The sequence below is a fragment of the Gymnodraco acuticeps genome, unplaced genomic scaffold (genome assembly GCF_902827175.1).
Source record: "Gymnodraco acuticeps unplaced genomic scaffold, fGymAcu1.1, whole genome shotgun sequence".
Lineage (NCBI taxonomy): Eukaryota > Metazoa > Chordata > Actinopteri > Perciformes > Bathydraconidae > Gymnodraco > Gymnodraco acuticeps.
Window position 1 is genome coordinate 3,432 of NW_022991921.1, and position 27,432 is coordinate 30,863.

The 27,432-nt window shown below is 41.0% G+C and overlaps 1 protein-coding gene across 2 annotated transcripts in view; it reads right to left on the bottom strand.

Moving 5' to 3' along the window:
• Nucleotides 1-951: 951 nt before the first annotated feature.
• Nucleotides 952-27,432, bottom strand: part of sars2 (seryl-tRNA synthetase 2, mitochondrial) — a 30,957-nt gene continuing 4,476 nt past the window's right edge. Inside the window, exons 5-17 of one of the 2 annotated variants that reach the window (XM_034200211.1) lie at nucleotides 25,828-25,882; nucleotides 25,661-25,724; nucleotides 13,203-13,308; nucleotides 13,063-13,110; nucleotides 11,739-11,847; nucleotides 10,172-10,217; nucleotides 9,999-10,086; nucleotides 9,503-9,615; nucleotides 9,214-9,307; nucleotides 6,799-6,891; nucleotides 6,618-6,683; nucleotides 4,422-4,589; nucleotides 952-1,112 (exon numbers count right to left, since the gene is read on the bottom strand). In XM_034200211.1, coding sequence (XP_034056102.1) covers nucleotides 4,449-4,589; nucleotides 6,618-6,683; nucleotides 6,799-6,891; nucleotides 9,214-9,307; nucleotides 9,503-9,615; nucleotides 9,999-10,086; nucleotides 10,172-10,217; nucleotides 11,739-11,847; nucleotides 13,063-13,110; nucleotides 13,203-13,308; nucleotides 25,661-25,724; nucleotides 25,828-25,882 — 1,023 coding nt within the window. In that variant the 3' untranslated portion in view covers nucleotides 952-1,112; nucleotides 4,422-4,448. Of the gene's footprint in view, nucleotides 1,113-4,147; nucleotides 4,590-6,617; nucleotides 6,684-6,798; nucleotides 6,892-9,213; nucleotides 9,308-9,502; nucleotides 9,616-9,998; nucleotides 10,087-10,171; nucleotides 10,218-11,738; nucleotides 11,848-13,062; nucleotides 13,111-13,202; nucleotides 13,309-25,660; nucleotides 25,725-25,827; nucleotides 25,883-27,432 lie in introns of those variants that run through there. The other variant, XM_034200210.1, reaches the window with a different exon arrangement.

Consider the following 27,432-nt stretch of genomic DNA (forward strand, 5'->3'; position numbering starts at 1 on the left):
AATTTAATTTGTACGCCTCTACATTATTTAACAGCTTTAGTTACTATAACTAAAGCTAATCATAGGTTGAGATACCCAGCAGTATATCCAATTAAACCCCACCTTAAAGCACAACATTGACATTAATGCATTACAACTTAAAACACAATCATGTAATGTGAAAAGGGCCATTCTGCAGAGTGAGTACTTTTATACGCTGATGCTAATACTGTTGTATTATTACTTGAGTCAAATTTAGATGAATTCATTTGAGTTTATTTACAGTAATGACAATATCTGAGTACTTCATCTTTCTCTGATTGAACCAAATGACAACAATGCTCATCCTATTCATCCTGTAAGCTAAATGTATGTTATTGCAGTGTTACCTCAGGACTCAGCAGGTATCAGCACTGCAGACTAATATACCCTCTCTGTGTGTAACACTTTAGCAGCCAACACTTATTTAATAATCACCGTATTTCCCACACAGTTCGCACCTTGCAGCATGTGCTCTGTTCCGCTTAACATGTGCGCGGTTTAATCCGCATTAGTGTTTTTTTAACATGACTGTTTAACCAACATGATTGTGTTTAAAATGTGCACCATGACAATAACAACAGCCTCAGTCCGGCAGAAACAGAAAGGTATAGGCGCATGCATGAGGAATTATGTAACAACGCTTTATTTTAGCCTATTAGTGTAAACCCCCGAGGCTTTAGGGTTAGCAAACACACCTTCTGTTAACCATGTCAATCACATTGTACCGCATTGTGCCTCTTTATATTAACACATACAGGCTACATGCCGGTAAAATGACAGTTGAGGCAGTGTGTGAAGGATGAGCCTGCTGGGAGACCCACACACTCACACACACGCACTACCATCGTTTCACACCGAGCCCCCCCCCCCCACACACACACACACACACACACACACATTAGCAGTTTGATGAATGTGGTTAATGCTTACCTCCGACAGCAGCCCACAGGAACACTGCGGTTATCAGAACTCCCATAGGATCCGTAAAGAGAGGTTCCTGCAGGAGATAACCTTGAAATATAACGGGCTTCTTCACACACCCGCCGAGCGAGGTGGAGCCTGTGTGTGTGTGTGTGTGTGTGTGTGTGTGTTGTCAGGTGACTTGAGACCAGATCAGAGCCAAAACCCTGTTAATGTGCCATGATGTCAGTTGGTCGTCCTGTACTTACAGTGTGTTAACAACACGATCTGAAATAAACACGAGGCAGCTGTGGCTCAGGGGGGAGAGGAGCATCTACTATTACATTCAATCACATTAAATTAAAATGTATTTATATAGCCCAGCATCACAAAACACATTTGTCTCAGAGGGCTTCACAAATCAACAAACTAGAATGATAATGTAAAAATAACAAACGTGTCTGAGAATATAGTAACATTACAATCAGAGGGTCAGTGGTTCAATCCCAGTCCCTGCAAACTCTCCTTGGTCCAGATACTTCACCTTAAAATGTTATTATTTCTTTTTTCTTTATTTGTAATCTCCACTTAGTCTTTTCTTATTCAAGACGCAAAGGTTGGATTATCATTAGCACAGTAAGTATTATGGCATTTAAAATCTTAGGTCCCGAGCTCCTCCAACAGTGCAACATATTATATAAATGACACAAGACAACAAAATAACAACATAATAATAATAATAAAATAGTGCAACACAGTACGATACATTTGAAGAAAAAAGAGTGCAGGTGAAAGAAACAGAATGAAATATTGTACAGTGAAATACAATTAACTATAACTATTAAGATAATACATCAAATACATTCTAAACATATCTGCTTAAAGTTAACGTTCCTGTCCTTTCCTTCTTTCCTTTGCTATTTTTGTTTATCAAATAATCTTTTATCCTTTGTTTATTTCCTGATGGTCTTTCCTTTCTTTTGCTTCCTTTTATATTTCAAAACCTAACAGCACACAATTCATTTGAACACATCTCTAATATAAGTTTGTGGTTCTCCACATTTACACAATCCATCCTCATGGTTGACTGCACTTGAAATGACATGTATACAAATGACCTGTAATATTAAACTGCCATGTTAGATATCCCTTTTTAGAGGGGCACAACTAAGAAAAACCAACTTCAACACAATTCCACTAAATATGCCTATTCAAATATCATTATATATGCATAGTCCCTGCATCACCCCCTACTGCAGGTTAATCACTTTAGCAATAATCAATAATTGACACCTTATAACAGCTGTATAGTGTAACACACATAGAGAGGACTCACCTGCTGTGTCTGCATCCTCAAGGTCACACTGACATCGGTATGTTTGCCATCGTATGAACAGTGTATTGATAAAAACGTGGCAATATGATACCCATCGTAGAACAGGGGTTACTAATGAATGGTAAGCAAGATGTAACCAATTTAAACAAATGTAAAAAAGGTGTATCTAACTATTTACTTTGTACATTTTTGAGATACAACACAGTACACCCAAACTTAATATCGAGATAGACATTTATCGAAATAGCAATTATTAAACACTTATTGTAGGAGCCATTATTGTTTATTTATGGTATGTAACGCCATCTTATTTACCTATATTGTGCACTCATTTTCAACATTGGAAACTTGGTAACGTACAACAATTTAAACCAAACTGCTCAGTGGAAAATGTTCTGTATTGTGTCGCGTATAGGGATGTAACGATATATCGAATATCGCGATTTATTTCTTAATATATATATTTATTTTTTAAACCTTTATTTAACCAGATGGTCCCATTGAGATCATCAATCTCTTTTTCAAGGGAGACCTGTCCAACATGGCAGCAAGTAGGTTACAACATGAACATAAAACAACAGAAAACACAAAAGGACATCGTATTTACAGGGCTACATGTACATACCTAGAGACATTGACAAGTACCAACAGTAGGCCTATATGTATATCTCGCCCTGTCAATAAGCCTCACCTTCTTGGCAAAAACTGTATTGTTTTTGAAATGGTGGAGAGACAATGCACAGTTTGACCCACTGCTGTCATCCATGGCCAAAGCATATCTCTCTGTCCCAGCAACATCAGTACCAAGCAAGAGAGTTTTTTCCACAGCAGGGGATTTTGTAAACGCCCAAACATCCCAGCTTCTACCTGGAAATGTGGATATGCTCATATTCCTCAAAGATAACCTTGATGATGCTGAGTGAGTGAGTTAGAGTTGAGTTACTTGAAAAACTAAAGTGAAACCTGATTTACGGCCCGTCTACACTACAGGCGTCAAAAAATGCTTTCAACGCTTCGCCCATTCATTTGAATGGGGTGACGTAGGATATTTTCAAACTTCGCCGAACTGCATTGTGGGTAGCATGGCAAGGCGTTGCAAGCATCGCGAGCGTCTATCGGCGTCAAAAGTTGAACAATGTTCAACTTTTAAGGCTCGATGCTTGCTCGAAGCTGGCGTCAGCCAATGAAATCCCGTTTATGCAAATCTGCCAGTACAAGCGAGCCAATCAAACCGCGTGTATGCTGGGAGAGACTACGCAGGTCATTTCCTCATATTAAAAAAATGGAGGGAAAATTCATTATAGCGGTAGTGAATCACCCGGTGCTGTATGATCAGTCTCTGTTCATCTACCGGGATACAAACCGGAGGAGCGAGGCATGGAGGGAGGTGGCAGAGACAGTGGGTGAAACTGGTAGGTTTTCGCCTGTTTGGGTATTTTATATCCAGTTTACTTCGTTTTAACATTGCTATTGCTTTGTATGTCGGGGGCGGGAGATTCATGTGATTGGTTGTTGGTCGCGTTGCTCGCAAAAAATCGCCAAGCCTCAGACACGCCCAGCTTCAAGCTTTTTCGACGCCTGTAGTGTAGACGGGCCGTTATTCTATTGCAGGGTCTGATTATTATATTGTTGACACTTTAAAATACTACTATCCTACTAAAATGCTGTACAAATCAGATTTATTATTTAATAAAGAAAACAAATTCAAGTTAAAAAAAATAAAAATGTCTTTCTTTTTCAATATCGCGATAAATATCGTACTGTGGACTTTTTAAATCGCGATATTATCGTACCGTGAGTTTTTGGTATCGTTACATCCCTAGTCGCGTACGATCACTTCCATCTACCTGTGTGACAACCGGAGAACACAAAGTAACATCAATATGAAAATTGCCATTACACTTATCTTTATTGGATATTCCTCATTATGACCCACAATAACACACATTCTTGCGTTCATTGACCAATTCATAGCGTATAAAAGCAACAAAATAAGACATAAATATATTTACAGAGACAGGAAACTGCAGGGTCTGATCCGTGGCCTCAAAACAGTGACACTCAAGACTCAAAAAGTCAGAGTGTGTTTCATTTAATCTGAAGAACAATGGAAATATTTCTCAACAGACAGTGTGTGAAACCTCCTGATGCACGTCTGCTTTCTGTGTGTGTGTGTGTGTGTGTGTGTGTGTCATCTGCTCTTGGGAGCGGGTCGGGGGGGTCTGTTGTGCTGGTTCGGTCCGATGTATTTCAGAGGAGTGTATTTGGGCTTCTCGATCACTTCCAGGCCCAGAAAAGGCTGCAGAGCGCGGGGGACTCGCACTGATCCCTCCTGGGGAGACGGAGAGAAAGGATGTGGTAAACACAACATTTAAAAACACAATGGTTTTCATAATTATTAACACTGTGATTTTAAGTCAATTGGATTTAAAAAAGGGTTTGAAATAAATGAAATATTATTTTTTAAATATATATCTATTTATATTCCACCAATAGGGTTACAGTAAATCCCTAAGAAGTTTAAGAGTCCTTTAAAAATTCATTCTCATATAAGGCATTGTCCATTTCTATGAAACATTGTGAAAAAGGGTTCATATCTCTATGAAATAAACATAAATACATTACACATACTGCCTTTCCTTAATATTTGTATCACAGTGTCTTAATAAATGACTGAGTTTTTTTTACTATAATACCTAAATTAATAGTTTTTCTACACTTTTTCCATGCCCCATTAAAATCAAGTCACAGCACTAAAAAACACTTGAAGACGTAAGGAAATGTGGGAGTTTGTGGGCTGTTAAAGGTGGGGTAGGTAAGAGTGGAGAAACCAGCTCGAGTGCGCTAGAATTTGAAAGTACACAGCTGAAAAAAATCGGACTTCCTTACAGAGCCCCTCCTCCAACACACACGAACGTGCACGTGACCAATTACATTACATTGCATTTAGCTGACGCTTTTATCCAAAGCGACTTACAATAAGTACATTCGACCAGGAAGACACAACCTTGAAGAAAACAGAATCATATAAGTACATCAGGTTTCATAGAGCCAAACATTTCAAGTGCTACTCAACTGGCTTTAGGTAAGCCAGTCCTTTATTAGTATAAAAGTGCTTCGTTAATAGTTCTAACGCTCGAAGTGGAGTCGAAAGAGATGAGTTTTCAGTTTGCGCCGGAAGATGTGCAAGCTATCTGCCGTCCTGATGTCAATGGGGAGCTCATTCCACCATCTTGGAGCCAGGACAGCAAACCCACGTGTTTTCGCCGATGGGAACTTGGGTCCCCCTCGCAGCGAGGGCGCAACGAGTCGTTTGGCTGATGCAGAGCGTAGTGCACGCGCTGGGGTGTACGGTTTAACCATGTCCTGGATGTAGGAAGGGCCAGATCCATTCGCAGCATGGTAAGCAAGTACCAGTGTCTTGAAGTGGATTCTAGCAGTTACTGGAAGCCAGTGAAGGGAGCGGAGGAGCGGAGTGGTGTGGGAGAATTTAGGAAGGTTGAAGACCAGACGAGCCGCTGCATTCTGGATGAGCTGCAGAGGTCGGATGGCACATGCAGGTAGACCAGCCAGGAGGGAGTTGCAGTAGTCTAGGCGTGAGTCTCCGTGAGATGACGAGAGCCTGGACCAGAACCTGAGTCGCTTGAGGGCACGAGATAAGTTTGTGCACAGGTGGAAGGCTGACACGCAGGTAGGCCATCCAGTTACTTTAATTTATTTATGTATTGCCTCGGGAAAATGTAAAACTGATTTGCAAAGTAGAGGCAACTGCAGTATTACTACTAGATCATTATTTCAGCATTTCTTATCAAATGCATTTGTATTTACAGAATTCACTGACAAAAATCACAAGGGGGAGCCACTTCAACACAGGTGCATGCAAAGATGTGAAATAGTGTAGTTTTGATAGAAAACACAAAAATAGAAGATTAAGCAACTCAGATATTTTTCTAAAGATTTTTTTTTTTACTCATAATATTTCAAACTTTGTCTGAAAAAGCTTTTTTTTTTTGAATTTCTAAGATTGAATGTGTTGTTGTGAGCTGGGTTAATGCATAACAACAAGATGTATCAACGTTCCCAGCTAGTAGATAATGCAGGGACACGAATACAAATATATTATTGAGGCCTTTCTTGACGGCTATTATGGATAACATACCATTTTTAGCATATAGTAAAGGAACACATCCACAAAAAAGGCCTGAGTGCCTCTACAAACAATTGGGTTTCTCATTCTTTTCAACACAATTCATTTTGCCCAGGACATTTCAATCATTGTTCTAGTTTTCCATGACTTTTTGCATTAAATAATCCAGGTTTTGGGATCCTCTCATGGTAAAAGTGAGCTCTTGTGTCTTACTTTGGTCTGGTGGGTCTCCAGGATAGCGATGATGGTTCTAGGGATGGCACAGGCTGTAGCGTTCACCTGCAGAGAGAAACAGAGACATGATGGAGGTGATATAGTGCTGTCAGACTCAGGAACACACACACACAGGAACACACACACACACACACACACACACTCTCTCTCTCTGACTCACGGTGTGGGCGTACTGCAGGAGGCCGTTCTCGCGCTCATACAGGATGTTCAGGCGTCTGCTCTGGTAGTCTGTGCAGTTAGACCCGCTGGAGATCTGATAAAGAGAGAAGAAGTGAGGTCAGAAACACACAGCTCTGTGAGGATCAATGACATGGTGACAATATGCAGGCCTAGTTCAACTTTTTTCGTACCCCATGACACTAGATCAGTGGTTCTCAAACTTTTTCTGTCAGGCCCCCCCTTTGGAGAAAAAAAAAAGTCGGGCCCCCCCAACACAAATAGTCAGGCTCAGTGGCGGCGCCAGAGATTTATCTTGGGGGTGCTGTGGGGTAGCTTGACGTTTCATAGAGGGTGCTCAAACATTTAGGGTTTCCCATTAATGTACCGGGCGCTACGGTGGAATGTTCTACTGCAACAATCCCCACGCAAATACACAGTGTACCCACAACTGTTACAATGAAGGCTCGATAATCAGCTCACGGCATATAGGTGTAAGCAGGGGTCAAGTGCTATTTTTATAGGTGGTGTGTGGACCTCATAAATGGGGGTCCGAGGGCAAGCTCCCCCGGGAAGATTTTTAAATATTGAAGTTAAAAGCATCAATCTGGTGCACTTTGAGAGCAACATGAAGAGATCTATGGATACATCTCTCAACACAGAACTGTAAACAGATTGACTTTTTCTTTATGGATATTTTACAAATCACTCCCCTTTTAAACTTTATTCTTTTTTTACTGTCATATAGTATTTCATACTTGTTTTTAATGTATTCTCTTATTGTTTTATAACTATAATGATCATATAAACGAGTGCCTCGGAAATAATTGTTTACATTAATGGTGACCAAAACGTTTGAGACCCACTGAGATAACACTGAGAGAGTCCTTTAGTTCACTGAGCCTCTCAGTCTGACAGGAGAGGACTCTCCTCCACTTTGTAGTTGAAAAAACTCCTTATATCCGTTAGCGTCTGCTCGCTAACACCAGAAGCTAACAACAACGATCTCCGGTACGCTATCTCTCTCGCACGCACACAAAATGGCTCGTTCCACACACACACACACAGAGCCGAGCTTTAATGAAACACAGAGACCCAGACGTAATAGTACTGCATCATATTATTTTCGAATCAATAATTTTTCAAAATATGATTTTTTTTTTTTAATCTTTTTTTTTTTTTAACCATTTTTCCTCCTGGTCTCTCGCGCCCCCCCCTGTCATGCCTCTGCGCCCAACTGGGGGGTCACGCCCCCCACTTTGAGAACCACTGCACTAGATTGACGTTCATGAAACCTGCAATTACATCATCATCATCTTCACTATTTTAATAATCACATCTTATTGACTCTCTTTATCCATTTATTTGGGAGTTTATCCTTGTCCGATGTGAGGGTCCAAGGACAGAGGGTGTCGTATTCCTGTTGCAGGAATCCTGAAGTCAAATGTAATTCCTTTTAAGACCTTTTCTAAGACCCTCTCCATACATTTTAAGACCTCATCGCCACTTCGAGTTCTAACCGGTTACCTTGGCGACACACTTTACCTCACATTGACTATATACAGTATTGATTGTCCTTCCTCCTTATCTTCCAACCATTTGGACGCAGACTTGCATTTCCCCATAACGATGTTGCTTAGCAACCGGCGTAAACGGACCTTCGCGCGCTATCAAGCAGTGAGCGCGCGATGTCCTGTTCAGATGACGTCAAATCCAACGGGAGGCCATCAATAAACTACACAGAATCACACTACACACCTACGCAATGATTACATTCAGGCAGACTGTAGAATACAACCTCTTTGGACCATTTATATACTTATTGAAAACAAGCTACAAAATGTAATACCTTGGAAAATGCTGTTTAATACTTTTTAATAGCCTTAATTTATCCATTTTTAATACTTTTTAAGACGCCAGACATCCTGTGTTAATATTCTGTACAAACTGTAATCCCCAAAGAGACAAATGTAAAATGTGTGGTTATATAAATAAACTTTGATTGATTGAATGATTTATATTGAAAGCCAGTTCCATTTTTAGCCAAATAGAGTCTAAATAGTTGCTACATTTTCCTCACACATCACTGTGTTCATGCATGACACAGATTCTGCTCTCTAATACTAATTCAGGACCAAATTATTTTTCACCCAAAGATGGAAATTGAGGTGGTAAAGCATACGTTGTGATTTCTGTCTGTTTTTCTTTCTTTCAAATGTTGACAGAATTACATTTTCGAGAAATGATGTGATTGCTAGCGTGTCACTGAACTTTTGAGTGATAAAAGGAGGTCGCTGATATGGTAGGGAAGTTTAGCTGTAGGAGAGATTTTCACAAATAATCATCTTTATAAATCTCATAGTCAGCAGATATCTCAGTTGACATCATATCCTCCATCTGTGGCAGGTATGTGACTGACCTCTCCGTAGCTGTCCCTCCCGGGCATCCAGGCTTCAATGTCGTACTTCCTGTGTGCCGGAAGACCGAGCTCCTGCGTCGGCATGTCCAGAACTCTGAGTGGAACACACACACATACAGCATGGAGCTCAAGATAGAGCCAGGAGTCTGTGTATACTCTCAATGTCACTTCAAATGTAATGCATGTAGGAAAGAACATGGCCATTCAGATGTTGTGTGTGTGTGTGTGTGTGTGTGTGTGTGTGTGTGTGTGTGTGTGTGTGTGTGTGTGTGTGTGTGTGTGTACTCACCTGTAGTGTAGTTCCAGTGCAGAGAACATCTCTTTCTGTAAGGAGATGAACTCCTGCAGCAGCTGAGCGCTCTCTTCTCCCGTCTCATCTGCCGTCACTCCAAACATCTCTACCTGCACACACACACACACACACACACACACACACACACACACACACACACACACACACACACACACACACACACACACACACACACACACACACACACACACACACACACACCACACACACACACACACACACACACACACACACACACACACACACACACACACACACACACCACACACACACACACACACACACACCACACACACACACACACACCACACACACACACACACACACACACACACACACACACACACACACACACACACACACACACACACACACACACACACAAAATGAGTCAGCAATGCACATGAGCAAATATGTAAATGCCTATGTGTATGAGAGTGATTCCTGTGTGTGTAATACATGTGTGTGTTACCTTGTTGAAGTGATGCACTCTGTACAGGCCCCATGTCTCCCTGCCGGTGTCGGTCTCTGCTCTGTAGCAGGTGCTGCTGCACACCGTCCTGCAGACACGTCACACATCATCAGATCAAATACAACTTGTTATGTTTCTGTAGAGAATTAAGAGTGAGGGGTTCTGCTCAGTACCTGGCAGGCAGGTCCTTCCAGTTCACTGCATGATCCATGAAATAACCTGCAGCAGAGAGACACATTAAACAACAACCCACATGTGACATGGATGTTTCCAGCTCTAACTTCTGATATATGCTAGTGTGTGTGTGTGTGTGTGTGTGTGTGTGTGTGTGTGTGTGTGTGTGTGTGTGTAGCTACCTGGGAAGATGTTGATGTCGGTGTGTGTGTGTTGTATTAGTGTGCATGTGTGTGTAGCTACCTGGGCAGATGTTGATGTCGATGAAGGTGAGGGTATGTGTGTGTGTGTGTGTGTGTGTGTGTGTGTGTGTGTGTGTGTGTGTGTGTGTGTGTGTGTGTGTGTGTGTGTGTGTGTGTGTGTGTGTGTGTGTGTGTGTGTGTGTGTGTGTGTAGCTGTACCATTCCCTGGTCCTGATCAACTACCTGGACCTAAAGGACTGTACGTAAGTTTATTTCAATGTTGTCTACTTTATACAACTACACTAACATTTTAAAGACAATATTGTTCTTTTTAATTCCACTACAGTTATCCTAAAAACGAGAACTTACTTTAATGATTGAGATTATTAGCCAATACAAAATATACATCAACAATATATAGTATCATATATAGTACATGAAGTAAAATATAAATCAGCTCCACTTTGACCAGCTGTGATGAACACATTAAGGCATCGATAATCATAATCCAGTAATGTACTGTTTACGATTCTGAATATTACACATGTTGAGTACTTTTGGTACTTTAGGTTTCATTTGATGATACTTTTGTACTTATACTGAAGCAAGATTTTGAGAGCAGAACCTTTACTTATTGCTCCTCGAGTACTTCTACCACTTCTCAGGGTTCATACACTTTTTCACTAATTACATTACATTACATGTCACTTGTTAGACGCTTTTATCCAAAGCGACTTCCATACTCAGTACTGTGGGCAATCCCCACAGGAGCAATTTGAAGTGTCTCAGGGACACAACGACATGCTGACTGCAGTGGGGTTTGAACCTGTGTCCCCCTGATCCCAACACCAAGGCTCTATCCACTGTGCCACACGCCTACCAATGATTGTCAATGACTTCTCCAGGACCTTTACCTAATTTTCCATGACCAAAAAAATGACTCTTTCTCAGCGGTACCACTGAAAATGGTTTATTTTAACATGGAACAGGAAAATAATAATAATGTTGTGCCTATCTAAAACAAATCCAATAGTAGGCTAACCAGCTTCTACACGCTAAAGCAACTCAAATCTCTCACCAGCAAAATACCTCGTCAGTTAAATGCCATTTTACGTTTCATTACTATACGATACAGTATTTATTATCGTTATAGTATTACTATTTCGGCGATTAGATCAAATATATTTGATGCAACTTTAGTTAAATTTCCATGAATTTTCCAAAACTTTGGGAAAAATATTGTTTTCCAGGGCCTGGAATTAGCATTTTGAATTTCCATGACTTTTCCAGGTTTTTAATGACCGTAAGAACCCTGACTTCTAGTTATTGTTAAAATCTTGTTGTGACTGCAACACATTAACACATAAACATTAGTGATGAATACCTGCCACTCCGACCTCTCCGGTGCCGGCCAGGTTCAGGTCTGGGAATAGCTCCGGGTCCAGAGAATAAACCTGAGAGCGGTGAGATTTGGGCTGCATCCCACAGCCCTCCTGCAGGGGGACGAACAAATTATTAAAAAACACAACAGTAGTTACATAGTGTAGGACATGTGATGGCTTAAAAAGGACTTTAACTGAACTTTTGGTCTTTAAACGGTTACGTCTGAGTGTTTTGTGGCAAAATATTTACTCAATTATTAATGCCCATTTAAATCTAATCTCATTTTTGGATTAAAAATCTTATTGCGTTAACGTGTCAACACAATATCAGGGATGTTAGAAACAGTGTTCAGCTACTATCATAGAGAGGCGAAGTCCCTCCCTTTCCGGGGAGCTCCATGGGACCTTATTTCGGAAAAAGTATGCATTGAAGTCAATGGAGAGAGAAAGATTATCTTTCAATCCCGTTTGAATTGTGCCACGAATTACACATATGATGTTTGTCAATTTAAAAGATCATTTTCAAGTCAAAAAAATAAAAATGTGTCGTAAAACTGTGAAGTAACCCTTTGTTTGTGTGAAACCGCTCAATGAACTACATCTCCCGTCTCGCACCACACACCAAGACGGCCGTCACGTTGGAACATTTCACTTCTTTCTTTCAGAATGAGGCGGAAAGTATTAAAAGAGGTGAAAATCACTCCAAGTCTGGGCACGTTGAGAGCTGTGCATACACACAAGGGGAGTTAGTCGGTTCCTAAGAGCCAGCATGCGGGACCGCGACTCTGGGATTTGTAGTCTTTCTAGTTGCGTATTTTTCATAGTCTTATATTTCAACAGTTTTACGACAAACTGTAACTTTTTTGACATGGAAATTATTTTTTAAGATTGACAAACATCATATGTAATTCGTGGCACAATTCAAACGGGATCGAAAGATAATCTTTCTCTCTCCATTGACTTCAATACATCATTTTTCAGAAATAAGGTCCCATGGGGCGGAAGTAGATGGGCGGGACTCTCTACTCTTCTTTGTACATGTTATATACACAAATCTAAGTTTACAAATTCTACATTTTGTGTATTTCATGATTTTATTTAATAATAAAAAAACCTAGAAGCTAATTATAAGAAATGAAACAATAAAGTAAATATTTAATACATTTACTTTATTGTATTCTTATTTATTGTACATAGCAATGTCTGATATGTTTATTGTTCTCTTTATTATGCACTTGCTCTATCCTGTTGGTTCATTGTGAAAGAGCCATGTTGTTTTGTACATATAATCGTTCAGATTAAAACAATATAAACTCTGCGACTCACAAACACTGCCCCCTTCAGCATGTCAGGCACGACCATGGGAACGAAGCCCTGCAGGAGTCAGAGGAAAAACTCAACGTTAGCTCTCCAAAACAGAATAATAATAAACATTTAGAAATGATATCTTATATTCTCATGCTCACCCGTCGCTGCAGGGTGTCGAGGGCGAAGTTCTGCAGAGCGGTCTGAAGTCTGGCCCCCGCTCCCCTCAGGTAGTACGACCTGTGGCCCGAGATGTGAGCCAGATGTCTGCAGGAACAAAGATTAATGATCCCCGTTTATATCAATAGTTGGCTTTTTTTTATTTTCTTTTTTTAAAGGGTCCCCCTATATACTATTATATACTATACTACAGATATATATACAAAACATGTCTCTGAAGTGTTTGGCTCCAAACACCAAACAGATCATTGCAGCATTACCCATAATCCCCTCTGTTTCAGCCCTGTTCCAAAAGTGCTGATTCTCTGTCTGTCACTTTAGATGAAAATAAGGAGCCCCTCCCCACGCCCCTCTGAGAGACATTTGGTTACAAAGAACTCAATGGTGCTCTAGGAGGAGATTCAGGTGATAAGGGGGGGGGGGGGGTTACCTTGGTTGCTGATTGGCTAATGGTTACACAAGACAAAACATCGTTATGACATCATAAAGTGGCCAAAATCTGATCAGCTCATTTTCAGACAGGTTTTTATAGAAATGGATCAAAAAGAGAGACAATCTTTGTTCCTGAAACTTTCAGAGTCTCTTTCCACAGAGGGGACACATGTTGATGTAGAAGAGACATGAAGAAGAGGGGACACATGTTGATGTAGAAGAGACATGAAGAAGAGGGGACACATGTTGATGTAGAAGAGACATGAAGAAGAGGGGACACATGTTGATGTAGAAGAGACATGAAGAAGAGGGGACACATGTTGATGTAGAAGAGACATGAAGAAGAGGGGACACATGTTGATGTAGAAGAGACATGAAGAAGAGGGGACACATGTTGATGTAGAAGAGACATGGAGAAGAGGGGACACATGTTGATGTCGAAGAGACATGAAGAAGAGGGGACACATGTTGATGTAGAAGAGACATGGAGAAGAGGGGACACATGTTGATGTAGAAGATACATGAAGAAGAGGGGACACATGTTGATGTAGAAGAGACATGAAGAAGAGGGGACACATGTTGATGTAGAAGAGACATGAAGAAGAGGGGACACATGTTGATGTAGAAGAGACATGGAGAAGAGGGGACACATGTTGATGTAGAAGAGACATGAAGAAGAGGGGACACATGTTGATGTCGAAGAGACATGAAGAAGAGGGGACACATGTTGATGTAAAAGAGACATGAAGAAGAGAGGACACATGTTGATGTAGAAGAGACATGAAGAAGAGGGGACACATGTTGATGTAGAAGAGACATGAAGAAGAGGGGACACATGTTGATGTAGAAGAGACATGAAGAAGAGGGGACACATGTTGATGTAGAAGAGACATGAAGAAGAGGGGACACATGTTGATGTAGAAGAGACATGAAGAAGAGGGGACACATGTTGATGTAGAAGAGACATGAAGAAGAGGGGACACATGTTGATGTAGAAGAGACATGAAGAAGAGGGGACACATGTTGATGTAGAAGAGACATCAAGAAGAGGGGACACATGTTGATGAAGAAGAGACATGAAGAAGAGGGGACACATGTTGATGTAGAAGAGACATGAAGAAGAGAGGACACATGTTGATGTAGAAGAGACATGAAGAAGAGGGGACACATGTTGATGTAGAAGAGACATGAAGAAGAGGGGACACATGTTGATGTAGAAGAGACATGAAGAAGAGGGGACACATGTTGATGTAGAAGAGACATGAAGAAGAGGGGACACATGTTGATGTAGAAGAGACATGAAGAAGAGGGGACACATGTTGATGTAGAAGAGGACATGAAGAAGAGGGGACACATGTTGATGTAGAAGAGACATGAAGAAGAGGGGACACATGTTGATGTAGAAGAGACATGAAGAAGAGGGGACACATGTTGATGTAGAAGAGACATCAAGAAGAGGGGACACATGTTGATGAAGAAGAGACATGAAGAAGAGGGGACACATGTTGATGTAGAAGAGACATGAGAAGAGGGGACACATGTTGATGTAGAAGAGACATGAAGAAGAGGGGACACATGTTGATGTAGAAGAGACATGAAGAAGAGGGGACACATGTTGATGTAGAAGAGACATGAAGAAGAGGGGACACATGTTGATGTAGAAGAGACATGAAGAAGAGGGGACACATGTTGATGTAGAAGAGACATGAAGAAGAGGGGACACATGTTGATGTAGAAGAGACATGAAGAAGAGGATTTTTGCATAATAGGTGACCTTTAAAGGGAGGCAATCCTCATTGTTGTGGAAATATTTTCCAAGGCCCATAACTTTGACCCAGTGTATCAGTTCAAACTGTCCTGACTGAGCACACGCACCTGTAACCTTGGCTGCTGTGCTCTCAGTGTTTTGTCTCCCTGTTCCTGCCTGTTGGCGTCAGCTGATAGAGGTGTTATCATTCTATCTTGTTATGCAGCATGTTGATGATGCTCTCTGAACTAGCTAAATACACGGGTCTGGGGTAGAGTTCTTCAGAATTGACGTGGCAACTCTACCGTGAAGTCAGAACCTCTGACTCTTGGACTTGTGATGTGAATCCTCCGGCCGTTAACTCCAAATAAACCATCATGTGTTTGACATCAAAGCTACTGCTCTTCCCGTGTCTCCTTCCTGAGTCGGTGACTCCCACTGCATAGCTACACAGAAGTTTCCTCTACAAATTGGCGTTGTCGGCAGGATGCCAACAGATCTACAGAGCTGGTAAGTGTGATTTTCAAATCTACATTTGGACATTGCCTTACCAGAATCTGTGATTGACGGTATCCTAAAATTACCTGTGAAACTGATCGGCTGCGTTTCCTTTTGGTTAATGAACATTTGGGGATGATAAACCCAGGGGATCAGTGTGGACTCAGTCCTGGCTTATTTCCTCTGTGTGTGCTGCTCGGGACGGAAGGGCCATACAGGCATACACAGCTCATGTTTAGAGATACCTTAAGGAAAGGGCATCAGTGAAGTGGAGCTTCTGTGTGAATTGAAAGCAATGTAGAGGATTTGTATTGGACAAATCGCCGGATTTTGAGGGTCTTAGCGGCCAAACATAGCAGTTGAAAATAAGCAGCCAGAGATATTTACTGCTATCACCTCTCTGTAAAAACACGGCTCCAGCTGCAGCCTTGCGTGTGTGTGTAAAAGAAACCTCACCGTGTGTGTGTGGGGCTGGAGCAGTGCAGGCTGAGAGGGAGAAAGTCACAGCTTATTGCCTATAGGTTTTAACTCACGGCACCGCCGTCCTTCAAACGGGACGGTCTAAAAGCACTCGTTGTTTAGGACCGCTTTTCTCATGGTTAGACGGGCCAGCGCGAAGTGCGTGCATCACCCGATGCGCTACGGCTCTCTGGAGCAGGTGGCGGTCAGGAGTGCATACATACAATTATAGGCTAATTGATCAGAGGTGTGTAGTGGCAAGCAAGCATAGGCAAACTGTGTTTCACCTTGAGGTGAACTCGATGGCGAGTAGATATAGGCTGGTCGTACGGACTACAGTCAACTGAGCTGTTGTTTGGAGAGAAAGGGCAGGGGAAAAGTCTGTGGGCTCCGATCGGGGGGGGCACAGCGCCACTAGAAACAAATAGCCTAGTGGTTGTCGCAAGAGGATAAGCTAGTTACCGCTCTTGGACGGCTTTCAGGCACCGATAAATCACTTGTATGCAAGGGTGAGGCGTGAGAAGACGCCCCACTAATTCCCCCCCCCCTCTAAGATCTCTAAAATCCGGACTAAATTGAGCTGAAGAGCTTTGCTGTCGCGCTGGTGTTTATTAAGAGTTCATGTTTTGTTTGTCTGATTGTTTGTATGGGGGTCTATATTGGTTTGTCCCGCCGTCTTGTGTATGTTTTGTAACAATAATGAATCAGTCCATAGACAGGGTAAAATGTACTAAACATTAGTTATCTCACCAAAAGTAAATGACCTGAGAAAAATAAAAAGTGTTTTTATGTCCTGCCTCTGAGTGCAGAGGAACATGTAAACAAGAAGCACACTGTTCAGGGTGAGCGCTAGGTGTAAGAAGAATAGAAGATTATATTGCTTTAAGAATCCATTCTTAGATGGTATTGCTGGAATGTTAAGATATCTTTGTGACCTTGTATAAACCCTATACCCCGTCCTGCGCCCCGAGACCCTCAGAGACCTGCCTGAGGAGATCAGAGTTGCAAAATCTGGTTTTAGGTCAATGTTGTATTATTTGTTTCATTTATTCTTAATCTATGTATTGTATAGTAATAATGAATAAAAACGTAATGTATTGAACACATTCCGAAACAAAGCAGATAAGACAGAACTAGACTCAGACATAATACTAATTGTTGTTGAAACCAATTGGTCTCCATAGACATTACTAAAATTAAAATAGTTGTTAAACTACTGACAAGTTTTCTGAAACCGAGCTTATGAACAACAGAGTAAAGGTCGCTGGTTAAGCCAGGATCAATATATTTGTTGAAGTTTTTATTGTGTGCATAATAAATGTGTTAAATTAATTGAGCAATTCTTTAAAAGTATAATGTTGCAATTTCTTTAAAATAAGTAATTACAGTTACAAAATAGGTGTTGTTTTCCAAGAGCCTCTTTTCCACAGGCACTTTGAATCATGACACTTCCAAGTCCTACAGAGATCAGTATCACTTTGTGTTGCAAGCCAAATCCAGGGGTTCTACTCGAGCCCAATTTTAAATACCATAAAGAAAAGTATTGAATCCAGCTCGAGCTAAATGTGAAATGTATTTAATTAATGTGCAAGTGTTTTGATTTATTTAAAATGTTCCAGTCTAGCTTCCTTCGAGTTTAGTATAAACAACAGATTGGTTCTCATAACATTCTCAATGCTGTGCTGTCCCAAATGTTTTAAACCTTGGGCACACACACACACACACACACACACACACACACACACACACACACACACTTTGGATGAGTAATCACTTCATCCAAATTGTAAATTGTTGCCTTCTTTAAAGTTATTAGTAATTCAAGATTAATTATTAAATTAAATTAGGTACATAACATATAATAAACAAAATAACTTTGACTTGATCATTTTGTTCACAACATTAGACCTTGTCCTCTAATCTCTACTAGAATAAGATAAGTGTGCATGTTTGGGTGTGGAACACTCCTGTGATGTACCTAATCTTGTTATCCTTTTCATTACAGAGCTGGGGAAATGGTGTATTGCTTAGATTCGGATCCGTGCAAAGTCCAATTTTGACTGACTTTAGTTCTAATGTTAATTTGATTTCAACCCATAAGGAATTATTTAGATTAACTCAACATTTCACATGATGATGGATTAGTGCTCCACATTTTTCCCACTAATTTGTTGTGCAATTAGGCCAATGGTAAAGAGAGACATTGATGACCTTGTGTCCCTTTTGTTGGTACATGGTTCCATTCTGTCTATGGCCTTGGACGGCTTCACTAAGAATCACCCAGTTCTGACACAGTTCTGAGTGCAGTCACAGAGATGCTGCTCTACATGAAATGACATTAATGGTCTGGTCTGAGAATGGACACCATTACCTGCTTCCAGAGACAATGCCGCTCCTCAGACTGAACAATACTGTCTCACGTGGGCCACTCCCCCCACCAAGCCATGAACTGAAAGCTTGACATCTGCTTTGAACACCTGGAAGCCTCCCGGTCACACCAGCACCAACCCTTGGGTCAGTCAGATGGGACTAACGGCTTAACTTAGGGCATTTGGTTCAGAAATATGACTCTCGTTACCGCAGAGTGGGTTGTTTTTTTAAGGCTATTCATACTGCTATGCAGAGGATGCCTGTAGGTTGGCAAGCTGTTAAAAGCCCCTACTATTTTTTAAAATAGGCCTAAATGTCAGGGGCCTCTTAATGTCTAGTTCTACATGTATTCACATTATATGGACAATGTTTCCACTTGGTGAAACTGAAGGCTGCACGGTACTCAGGCTACAATACGACCATTCTGTTCTGCTCTAACAATTCAATTGATAGATTCTACATCAAAACAATTAGCTTTTATTGTTTCCAATGATAACGTCATTTTAAGTGGAGGAATGCAAACCAGTTTTCAAATGTAAGGTTTTGAATGTGTTTGACATTTCTCAGTAATAACACCCTCAGACACCCACTATCATTTATGCTATGCCATCAGTAGTGACTCAGATGTTAAGGGGGATGAAGCTTTTCCTCCCAAATCAGATATGCTTTGTTTTTTTAACAAAGGTATACAGTTCCTGCATAATATATGTTTCTCACAATTGTTTGTTTTTTTGTAAGCTGCACACAGGTGATACTGAGTCTTCTCGAGTAATAGATTACACCATGCTTAAATAGACTCCTAAGTTATTATTTCATATGAGACATATGTAAGAAAAGGGAGGGAAGAGTCAATTATATTGAGTAATTGATTTTATATTGGAACATTTATTTCTCAAACCTGTTTTATGGAAGAGGAAAATATTTCTGATAAACTAATATTTTATCAAACGGTAAATGGTGAATTAATATAACATTTAGAATCATTGAGAAGGGGTGATATCCGCAGGGACTAGCTCACCTTTAAATTACAATAACATTTCTCTGCTTTGGACTGATGAGTTTATGATTCTTGCATGTTAAATGACTAACACAAACCTTACATTTATGCATGTGCATGTCTCAGGAAGGCTCCCAAATAATTCTGAGGGGCCTATCATATTTTTGTATTTAAATGATAATGTGCTAATCCATTACCTTGAGTTGTCTGCACTCAGGAAAACATCCCTATCAAGTGTTAACCCAATAACTACAGTAGGACAGCTCTGAAGGCCAAGGGTCAGAGAGAGAGCTACGTGGGTCCACGCCAGCCACTGCAAGGTCCTAGTCACCAACAAAAGTAGATGACAACAAGTGATGTGTCCTAGTCACCAACAAAAGTAGATGACAACAAGTGATGTGTCCTAGTCACCAACAAAAGTAGATGACAACAAGTGATGTGTCCTAATCACCAACTTGCACCACACTTGCACTACATACACCAAAACACACTACACACAAGGTGTCACAGGCAAGTGCCAGCTGAGCGGTTCCATATGCTCTCTGGTTCCTCGTTTGTGTTACCGGTGTGCGGAGTCTGACTGTCCGTGTCACAAAATCGACCGAAGGAATACACACACACACCCCATGGAGCATTCCCACCTCGTGATGACGGCTCGCCTGAGACAACGCAACCGTGAGCAATACAACTGGCCTGGCCCAGTGATGTGGGGTTTAGCTCGCCACAAGATTACGTTTGGTTGTGCGGCGACAAGCTCTATCAAGTTCTGGCTCCCCTCTGGATAGGTACATGCACTCTAGTGGATTTGAATCCAGCAATCAGGCTTAACAACACTACTCTTTAATGTATTATCCATGCATAGAAAGACCTACAATGATGTTTCAAGTACTGGATTCATTTCAGTTTTGGCCCAAAACAAATATTTATAATATTTCATATAACAATTATGTAGCATATTTGATCCTCAAATTAGAGAAGTATAATTTAAAGAAATTGATATTCTCAACATTAGATAAACACAGAAGAATCCTTTCCAAGTACCATAAGTAGCTCAGGTAAGTATGGCTAATAGGAATACTTGATAGACTTAATTTGGTACAGATCAGTGGTAGCATTTACAAATGTAATAATTCAAGGTTTAAAAATGTTTAATCCTTCCTTTCCAGGTTTTTACAAACGTCTTTGAATATTTGCCTAACTTTTCCTTTTCAGATTTTGAACAATGTACTTGACTAAAATGAATGTATTGATTCCACTAAGTGCCTTACTCTTGACTAAAGCATATTTAAGTAAACGTAAAAGTAATCCTAAAATTGAGGACACTGCACTTTTGCAGATTACAGATTGATCAAATCCCCAGTGTGAATTCTATACTCTAACTGTGAATTTTTAGCTGGATCTCTTACGATCCTGAGTTTTAAAATGCTTTTGACTAGTGATTGCCTTGAAGTAAATCTTTAAAGCGGCAAGCTGGTTTTGATTTTATAGTTTGATGAATGAAATTAACTAATGGTAAATGATCAAATATATTAGTTTAAAAACAAATATTTAGCCATTGTGCACCTGTGTTTTATGTGTGTTCATTATTATGCTTTTGACAAAAGATGATCAAACCACTGATGAGAGATGATTTTTCCTATTATGATTGGCTGTATCAATCATTGTGATTGAATGTTTCAATCTTAATGTGATTGTTATTGATGTAATTGATGTTGTGTAAGTCCACACTCAAATCTGAAGATTCCCATTGATTTAAGTATTGAACTAAATATTATTAGACTAAGGGTTTTAGATTATCAAAATTGATAAAAAGGAAGAAACTGTTGTGGAAATATTTTCCAAGGCCCATAACTTTGACCCAGTGTATCAGTTCAAACTGTCCTGACTGAGCACAGGCACCTGTAACCTTGGCTGCTGTGCTCTCAGTGTTCTGTCTCCCTGTTCCTGCCTGTTGGCGTCAGCTGATAGAGGTGTTATCATTCTATCTTGTTATGCAGCATGTTGATGATGCTCTCTGAACTAGCTAAATACACGGGTCTGGGGTAGAGTTCTTCAGAATTGACGTGGCAACTCTACCGTGAAGTCAGAACCTCTGACTCTTGGACTTGTGATGTGAATCCTCCGGCCGTTAACTCCAAATAAACCATCATGTGTTTGACATCAAAGCTACTGCTCTTCCCGTGTCTCCTTCCTGAGTCGGTGACTCCCAGTGCATAGCTACACAGAAGTTTCCTCTACACTCATGACACGCATTTTTAAATAATTATCATCCGATAAAGCAGACCAGTCTCTGCCAGTCTTTTTTTTTTTTTTTAATCCGATGACGTTATCAGTGATTTTAAGCTGATTAATTACCGAAATAACATCAACCCTGTGGGCGGCGCCATTTTGACGAGTCACATGACTTATTTTACCGGAAGTGACGTGAACTATGCGTTTGGTGTCGAGGACAAATTGACGTATGTGCTTTATTCATGTTGTTTACTCTAGTTACTCTATTGAAATATACAATTCTATAGAACTATGCCTCATTGTATCGCGAAACATTGCCACAATTCTGATAGGAACAAACCACGGAATGCTCGGTTCCATCTGTTGCCAACGGGTAAGCGTAGGAAGTACGTTCGGAGGCAGTGGCTAGCGAAATGTGCTCGGCCCGAACCGAAAGATCCACAGGCGCATGTATGCAGCGAACATTTCAAGTTTCCGGACGACTACTCTGAGAGTATGATGAAACATAAAATGGGATTTATTAATCAACCATTACTTAATGGGGATGCAGTGCACTGCCAATGCCAGCCAGCGTAAGCACATTACGCTGCAGACTTTACTTATTGTTTACTACGTAAGGAAGCAGGAATTGCAGGAATTGCAGGACCCAGAGCGCACGGAGCACTAGGGTTGCCAACTTCCAGAAATGGAGAAAGGGGACATATACATGTGTCCGCCAGAAACCCGAAAATCTTCGCGCACGGATTTAGTTACTTTTTTTTGTTACTTTATTTCGGTTTAGGGTTATGTTATTTAATTCTTTTGGGGGAGCCAGCCCCTAGGGTTCGAAAATGTTTTTGGGAGTCAAAACCCTCAAAATGCATAGAAAACTATGCATACCTATAACACAATACAAACACAATGGTCTTACACCTGCATTAGGCTACTACATCACATTGTACATCAGCATGTTCAAATCGGATAGGTGGGCACTCGGGACATCTGGGCACCTCGATGTACAATTGGCTATTTTGTCCAAAATATTAAAAATTAAATATTTGAAAAATGGTATTAAGTAATGCAAAGTATACATGATGTGAACATGCACGGTACATCATTATTAAACTTAATGTTATCCTTCAACCAACCATTTCCCCAGCATTTTCCCATCAATCAGCTGACTGACTCTCTCACACACGCAGAAGACCCGAGACAGATCTCCACTCACGGGCTTTACCCAACTGTGTTTTTCTTCCACTGTTTGTTGTAAGACACAAGTCTTTTCTTTTTACAAGGGCCAGGGCCCAGAACCACATCCTCTCTCTCTTCTCCTCTTTCATTATCACCTCCTCCACCGGCAGCGCTCATTTTCCCACACGACTGAACAGGCTGACATGCCACACACACACGATGATGCCGCGGTCCTAGCGCCCTTCGCATACAGCACACAAACACACAGGCACGCAGCCAGACTGCATTGCGCGCAAACAGAAAAATATTAATATGTTTCCCTTTACACGGGAGTCCGGGACAAACAAAGTCCCGTACGGGACACGCCCCTTTTGGCTCAAATACGGGGCGTCCCGGCTAATACGGGACGGTTGGCAACCCTACGGAGCACAGAGCGGACAGCAGATGACGGAATTGCAGTTTTATTGCTTATAGATTATCAGAACATTTCAAAGGGGACACAGCCCCATTGGATATTAACCTATGGATTAACTACATCATCGTTTTTATCGTTGTAATGCCATTGAAGACCAATTTAGACCAGACCAAGGTAAGCCATGTTAGCCTAGCGCATGTTAGTACCTAGCGCCACTTGTTTTGATGTACGTTTTTGTTGATAACGTCGCGAGTTTGTATCTTTCAGTGTTGAGGTGAGCACCGTTAGATTCTGTGTCTTTACGATCATAAACGATGTGTTGGATGTGCAGCTAGGATAAGTAATAAGGGAGCTAGGAGTGATTTTCGGTGCAGTAATTCGCTCGGGGCTAATTCAGAGGCTCACTGTTAGCATTGTGTGTTTTTTTTGAAGAAAAAAATGAAAAAGATCAGTTAAATTAGCTTTTTTCCCGTTATATGGATATAACATATTCATAGTTTATTAAATATGAAGGTTCCTTAGACGTTGTTTCCTGCAAATGATGCGATTTCGGCCCCGGAACCGGGTCCGTGGGGCCTAAGAGGATAACAGAGTATGTTTTTTATTTTTTTTACAGTTGTATTTGGATGGAATGAATACCTATAGTGATAATTCAAAGTAAGTCCGCCTGGACTTTATTTTTCTAAACTTCTTCCTCGGCTGACGAGTCCGAACCATAGACTGTCCGAACTCGAATACTCCGCCATGTTTTCGTCGTGTGTTTACAAAGTGAACGCATAGATGACGTCACAACCTAGTTTTTCGGATCATGTGACTACTGAAAATGGTCAAAATGGCAGCTGCCTGACGGAATATACAGGTTTTGATCAAAAAGAGCTATAAAATCATTATTTACCGGAATATCGCTGATTTCTTCAGGGTATGGTTTAAACATAATGTTTCACTAAATACTGAAGTTTTGATTAACTATCTAATGACTGGAGCCTTCCTTTAAGAGGGTTTGCATGACGTTCTCATCCATAATCAGTGAATGACTCCAGAAGATGGAGGTCAGCTCGCACCAATTTTGGAGACACAGACGGGTGTACCACTGTGTAAGTTAAGCAATGTTCTGCTGTTGATGGAGGCAGCAGTGAAACACATTTTAACCACCTAAAAAAAACTATATTAATGTAAATGTATTCTATATTTGACATATCTCCATTGACCTAAACAGTATTTTATTCCTTAGAGGACACATTACATTACATTGCACATGACATGGGTGCTGGTCTGCTTCCTTGGTCACTTAGTAAGTTTGTGTTATCGTGTGATTTTGATGTTTTAAAGTATTAGACACATTTAAATATGCGTTGTAGAAGAAGTTGGCCCAGTTTGGATCGGTCTGCATGAACCTGAACTCAAACACCTCCCTGAGACACAGCTGCAGGATGTTGTAACAGATCTGGAGTCAGGAGGAGAGGAGAGTGCTAAATGTGGGTATTATCAGTATCATACTCATGCTATAGGAAGAAGACATTTGTCAAAAAATAGGCCGATTTATCGTCTATGATTCTTTAAATAAAAGGCAAATAATATCGTCAATTACTCCCGCGTTCAGAAAGGTAAAACTACTGTTTTTGTTAGTCTTGTGGCTTTGAAGAGAGCATGGATGGATAAAGAAGATCCCTGTTGGAAAGCACTTTCTGATGGCTGATAAAAAGCTGTACAAATATAGCATACTATTTGTTTTATATGGATTTTTTAGGTAGCTTGAATACGTTTTACTGCTCTTTGTCCACAGCAGCACATTGTTCAGCTCTTGTGCCGTTACTTAAGTCTGTTTCTCCAAAACGGGGTCCAGTTCACCGGCGTGTACTGTAAGTAATAGACTGTGTATAAGAGCCATCAAACCATTCCTTTAATATTAGACAAATTATTAAAACATTTTGACAATTTTCATACAAATTGCTCGTCACATTTTTACTTTCTTTGCTTTCACTTGCAGGCTGATTCAACAGACGAAACTAACGTCCTCTTTCCCTCAGTTTTATTAAACACATATTAACCTAAGTGTCAAAAAGAGTAGTGCACAGGTGAAAGTGTAATATAAAGTGGGAGATATGAGAGCGGTCCTCACCTCTGCCTGATGAGACCCAGCTCCTCCCCCAGCTCCACATGGCCTCTGGGCTGGAAGTCAAACTCTGCAGCAGATAGAGAGCAGATTATGGGATTGGTGTTTTCTAAATACACACAGGTAAAGCACTTTGGATGATTATCATTGATCTGACACTCCTGATCAACCACCTGGTTTCTCTCCAACCAGCTCCACCACCTTCGCCTGGCTCTCGTCTCCAACCGGCTGGAAGAGGAAAAGACAAATTACCCCAACGTTGTATGTTAGAAATGTACAGTACGGGTCCTCAGTGCATAGAAACTGCCGGATGCTAACTCACATATAAATGGGCTATTTGCACAATTGGCATAAATTGCATTAATTAGCATATGCAGACAACAGCTAAAGAAATTGCATGGCCGATTTGGACACGTTTGTAGTGGTTATGGAGGTTATTTAGGATGTTGAATCTATTTCGGACCTTTGAAGGATCAAGAATGGCAGTTTTGAGTCCCCTAAAACTTTAAAATCTACCCAAAATTCATCGAATCAGCACAGCAAGAGTACAAAAATTGCCACTCTCATGTCAGTAATTATTTTGAATATTTGGGATATTGAATTATAATTGATTCAATATCCCAGATAACCTCCAAAACCCCTCCAAAATTGTCCACGCCCATTATCTACCTATGATAATTAACGCAACCTATGCTAATTGTGCACATTGCCCAACATATAAAAGTTAGTTATGTGATGAGGACCCAGTGGTTCTCAAACTGTGTACTGCAGGTGGTCCGTGGAAAAAAGCTAAATAAAATCCACTTTTTACTATCAAGGATTTTCGGGGACCACCTCATATGTGACCTGCTCTATCGAAATCAGTCGAATTGACCCGAAGACACATTTTGAGTTGTATACACTGTTGGAAAGAGGAGATTCATAGCTTTCTAATGATATCAGGCAGTGGGGTAGTGGTTGTTATGCTCATCGGACATTTATGAGAGAAAATATCTAATGTCCGAGTGCAAATGAATGCACCACAAGACACGAGCCCCTACACACGGCGGCGTGCGTTGCCGCTTCAACGCTTCTGCCCATTCACTTTGAATGGGGTGACGTCACGATTCGCCGAACTGCATTGTGGGAGCAAAGCGTAGCTTCTCTCGCGGTGCTCGCTGCAAAAGTAGAGCAATGTTCTACTTTTGACGCCTCGATGGAGGCGTCAGCCAATCGAATCCTATGCCAGTACAAGCTCTAGTCAATCAAACCACGTGCTTGTGTGTCTGGGGCGGGAGATTCATGTGATTGGTTCTTGGTCGAGTTTCAGCCCCCCCCCGCCGGCAAGCGACAACGCACGCCGCCGTGTGTAGCCGTCTGTGCGAGCGAATATCGAATGAATTGGCGAAATGATTGGCGGCGATTTCATTTGAACTGGACGGCGCAAAACGAGAAGCATCCGGACCCAAGTACTGTACACGGAAGGAACGAGGTATTTGCGGTCTACAATGACAGAGAAGAGACTGTCAAGTTTGGCTGTACTCAGCATTGAATCAAAACGCACTAAAGCTTTGGATCTTGGAGGCGTGTGTTGCCGCTTGGCGGTGGGCGTGTCTTGAGCTTGGGGAGTCAACGCGAGCAACGCGACCAACAACCAATCACATGAATGTCCCGCCCCGGACATACAAAGCAAAGCATTCATGCTACATCCATGCTGGCTAAATATACTGTCTATGCTTGTAGCTGTCCATTCAAACGAAGTACACTGGATATAAACTCCCCAAACAGGCGAAAACCTA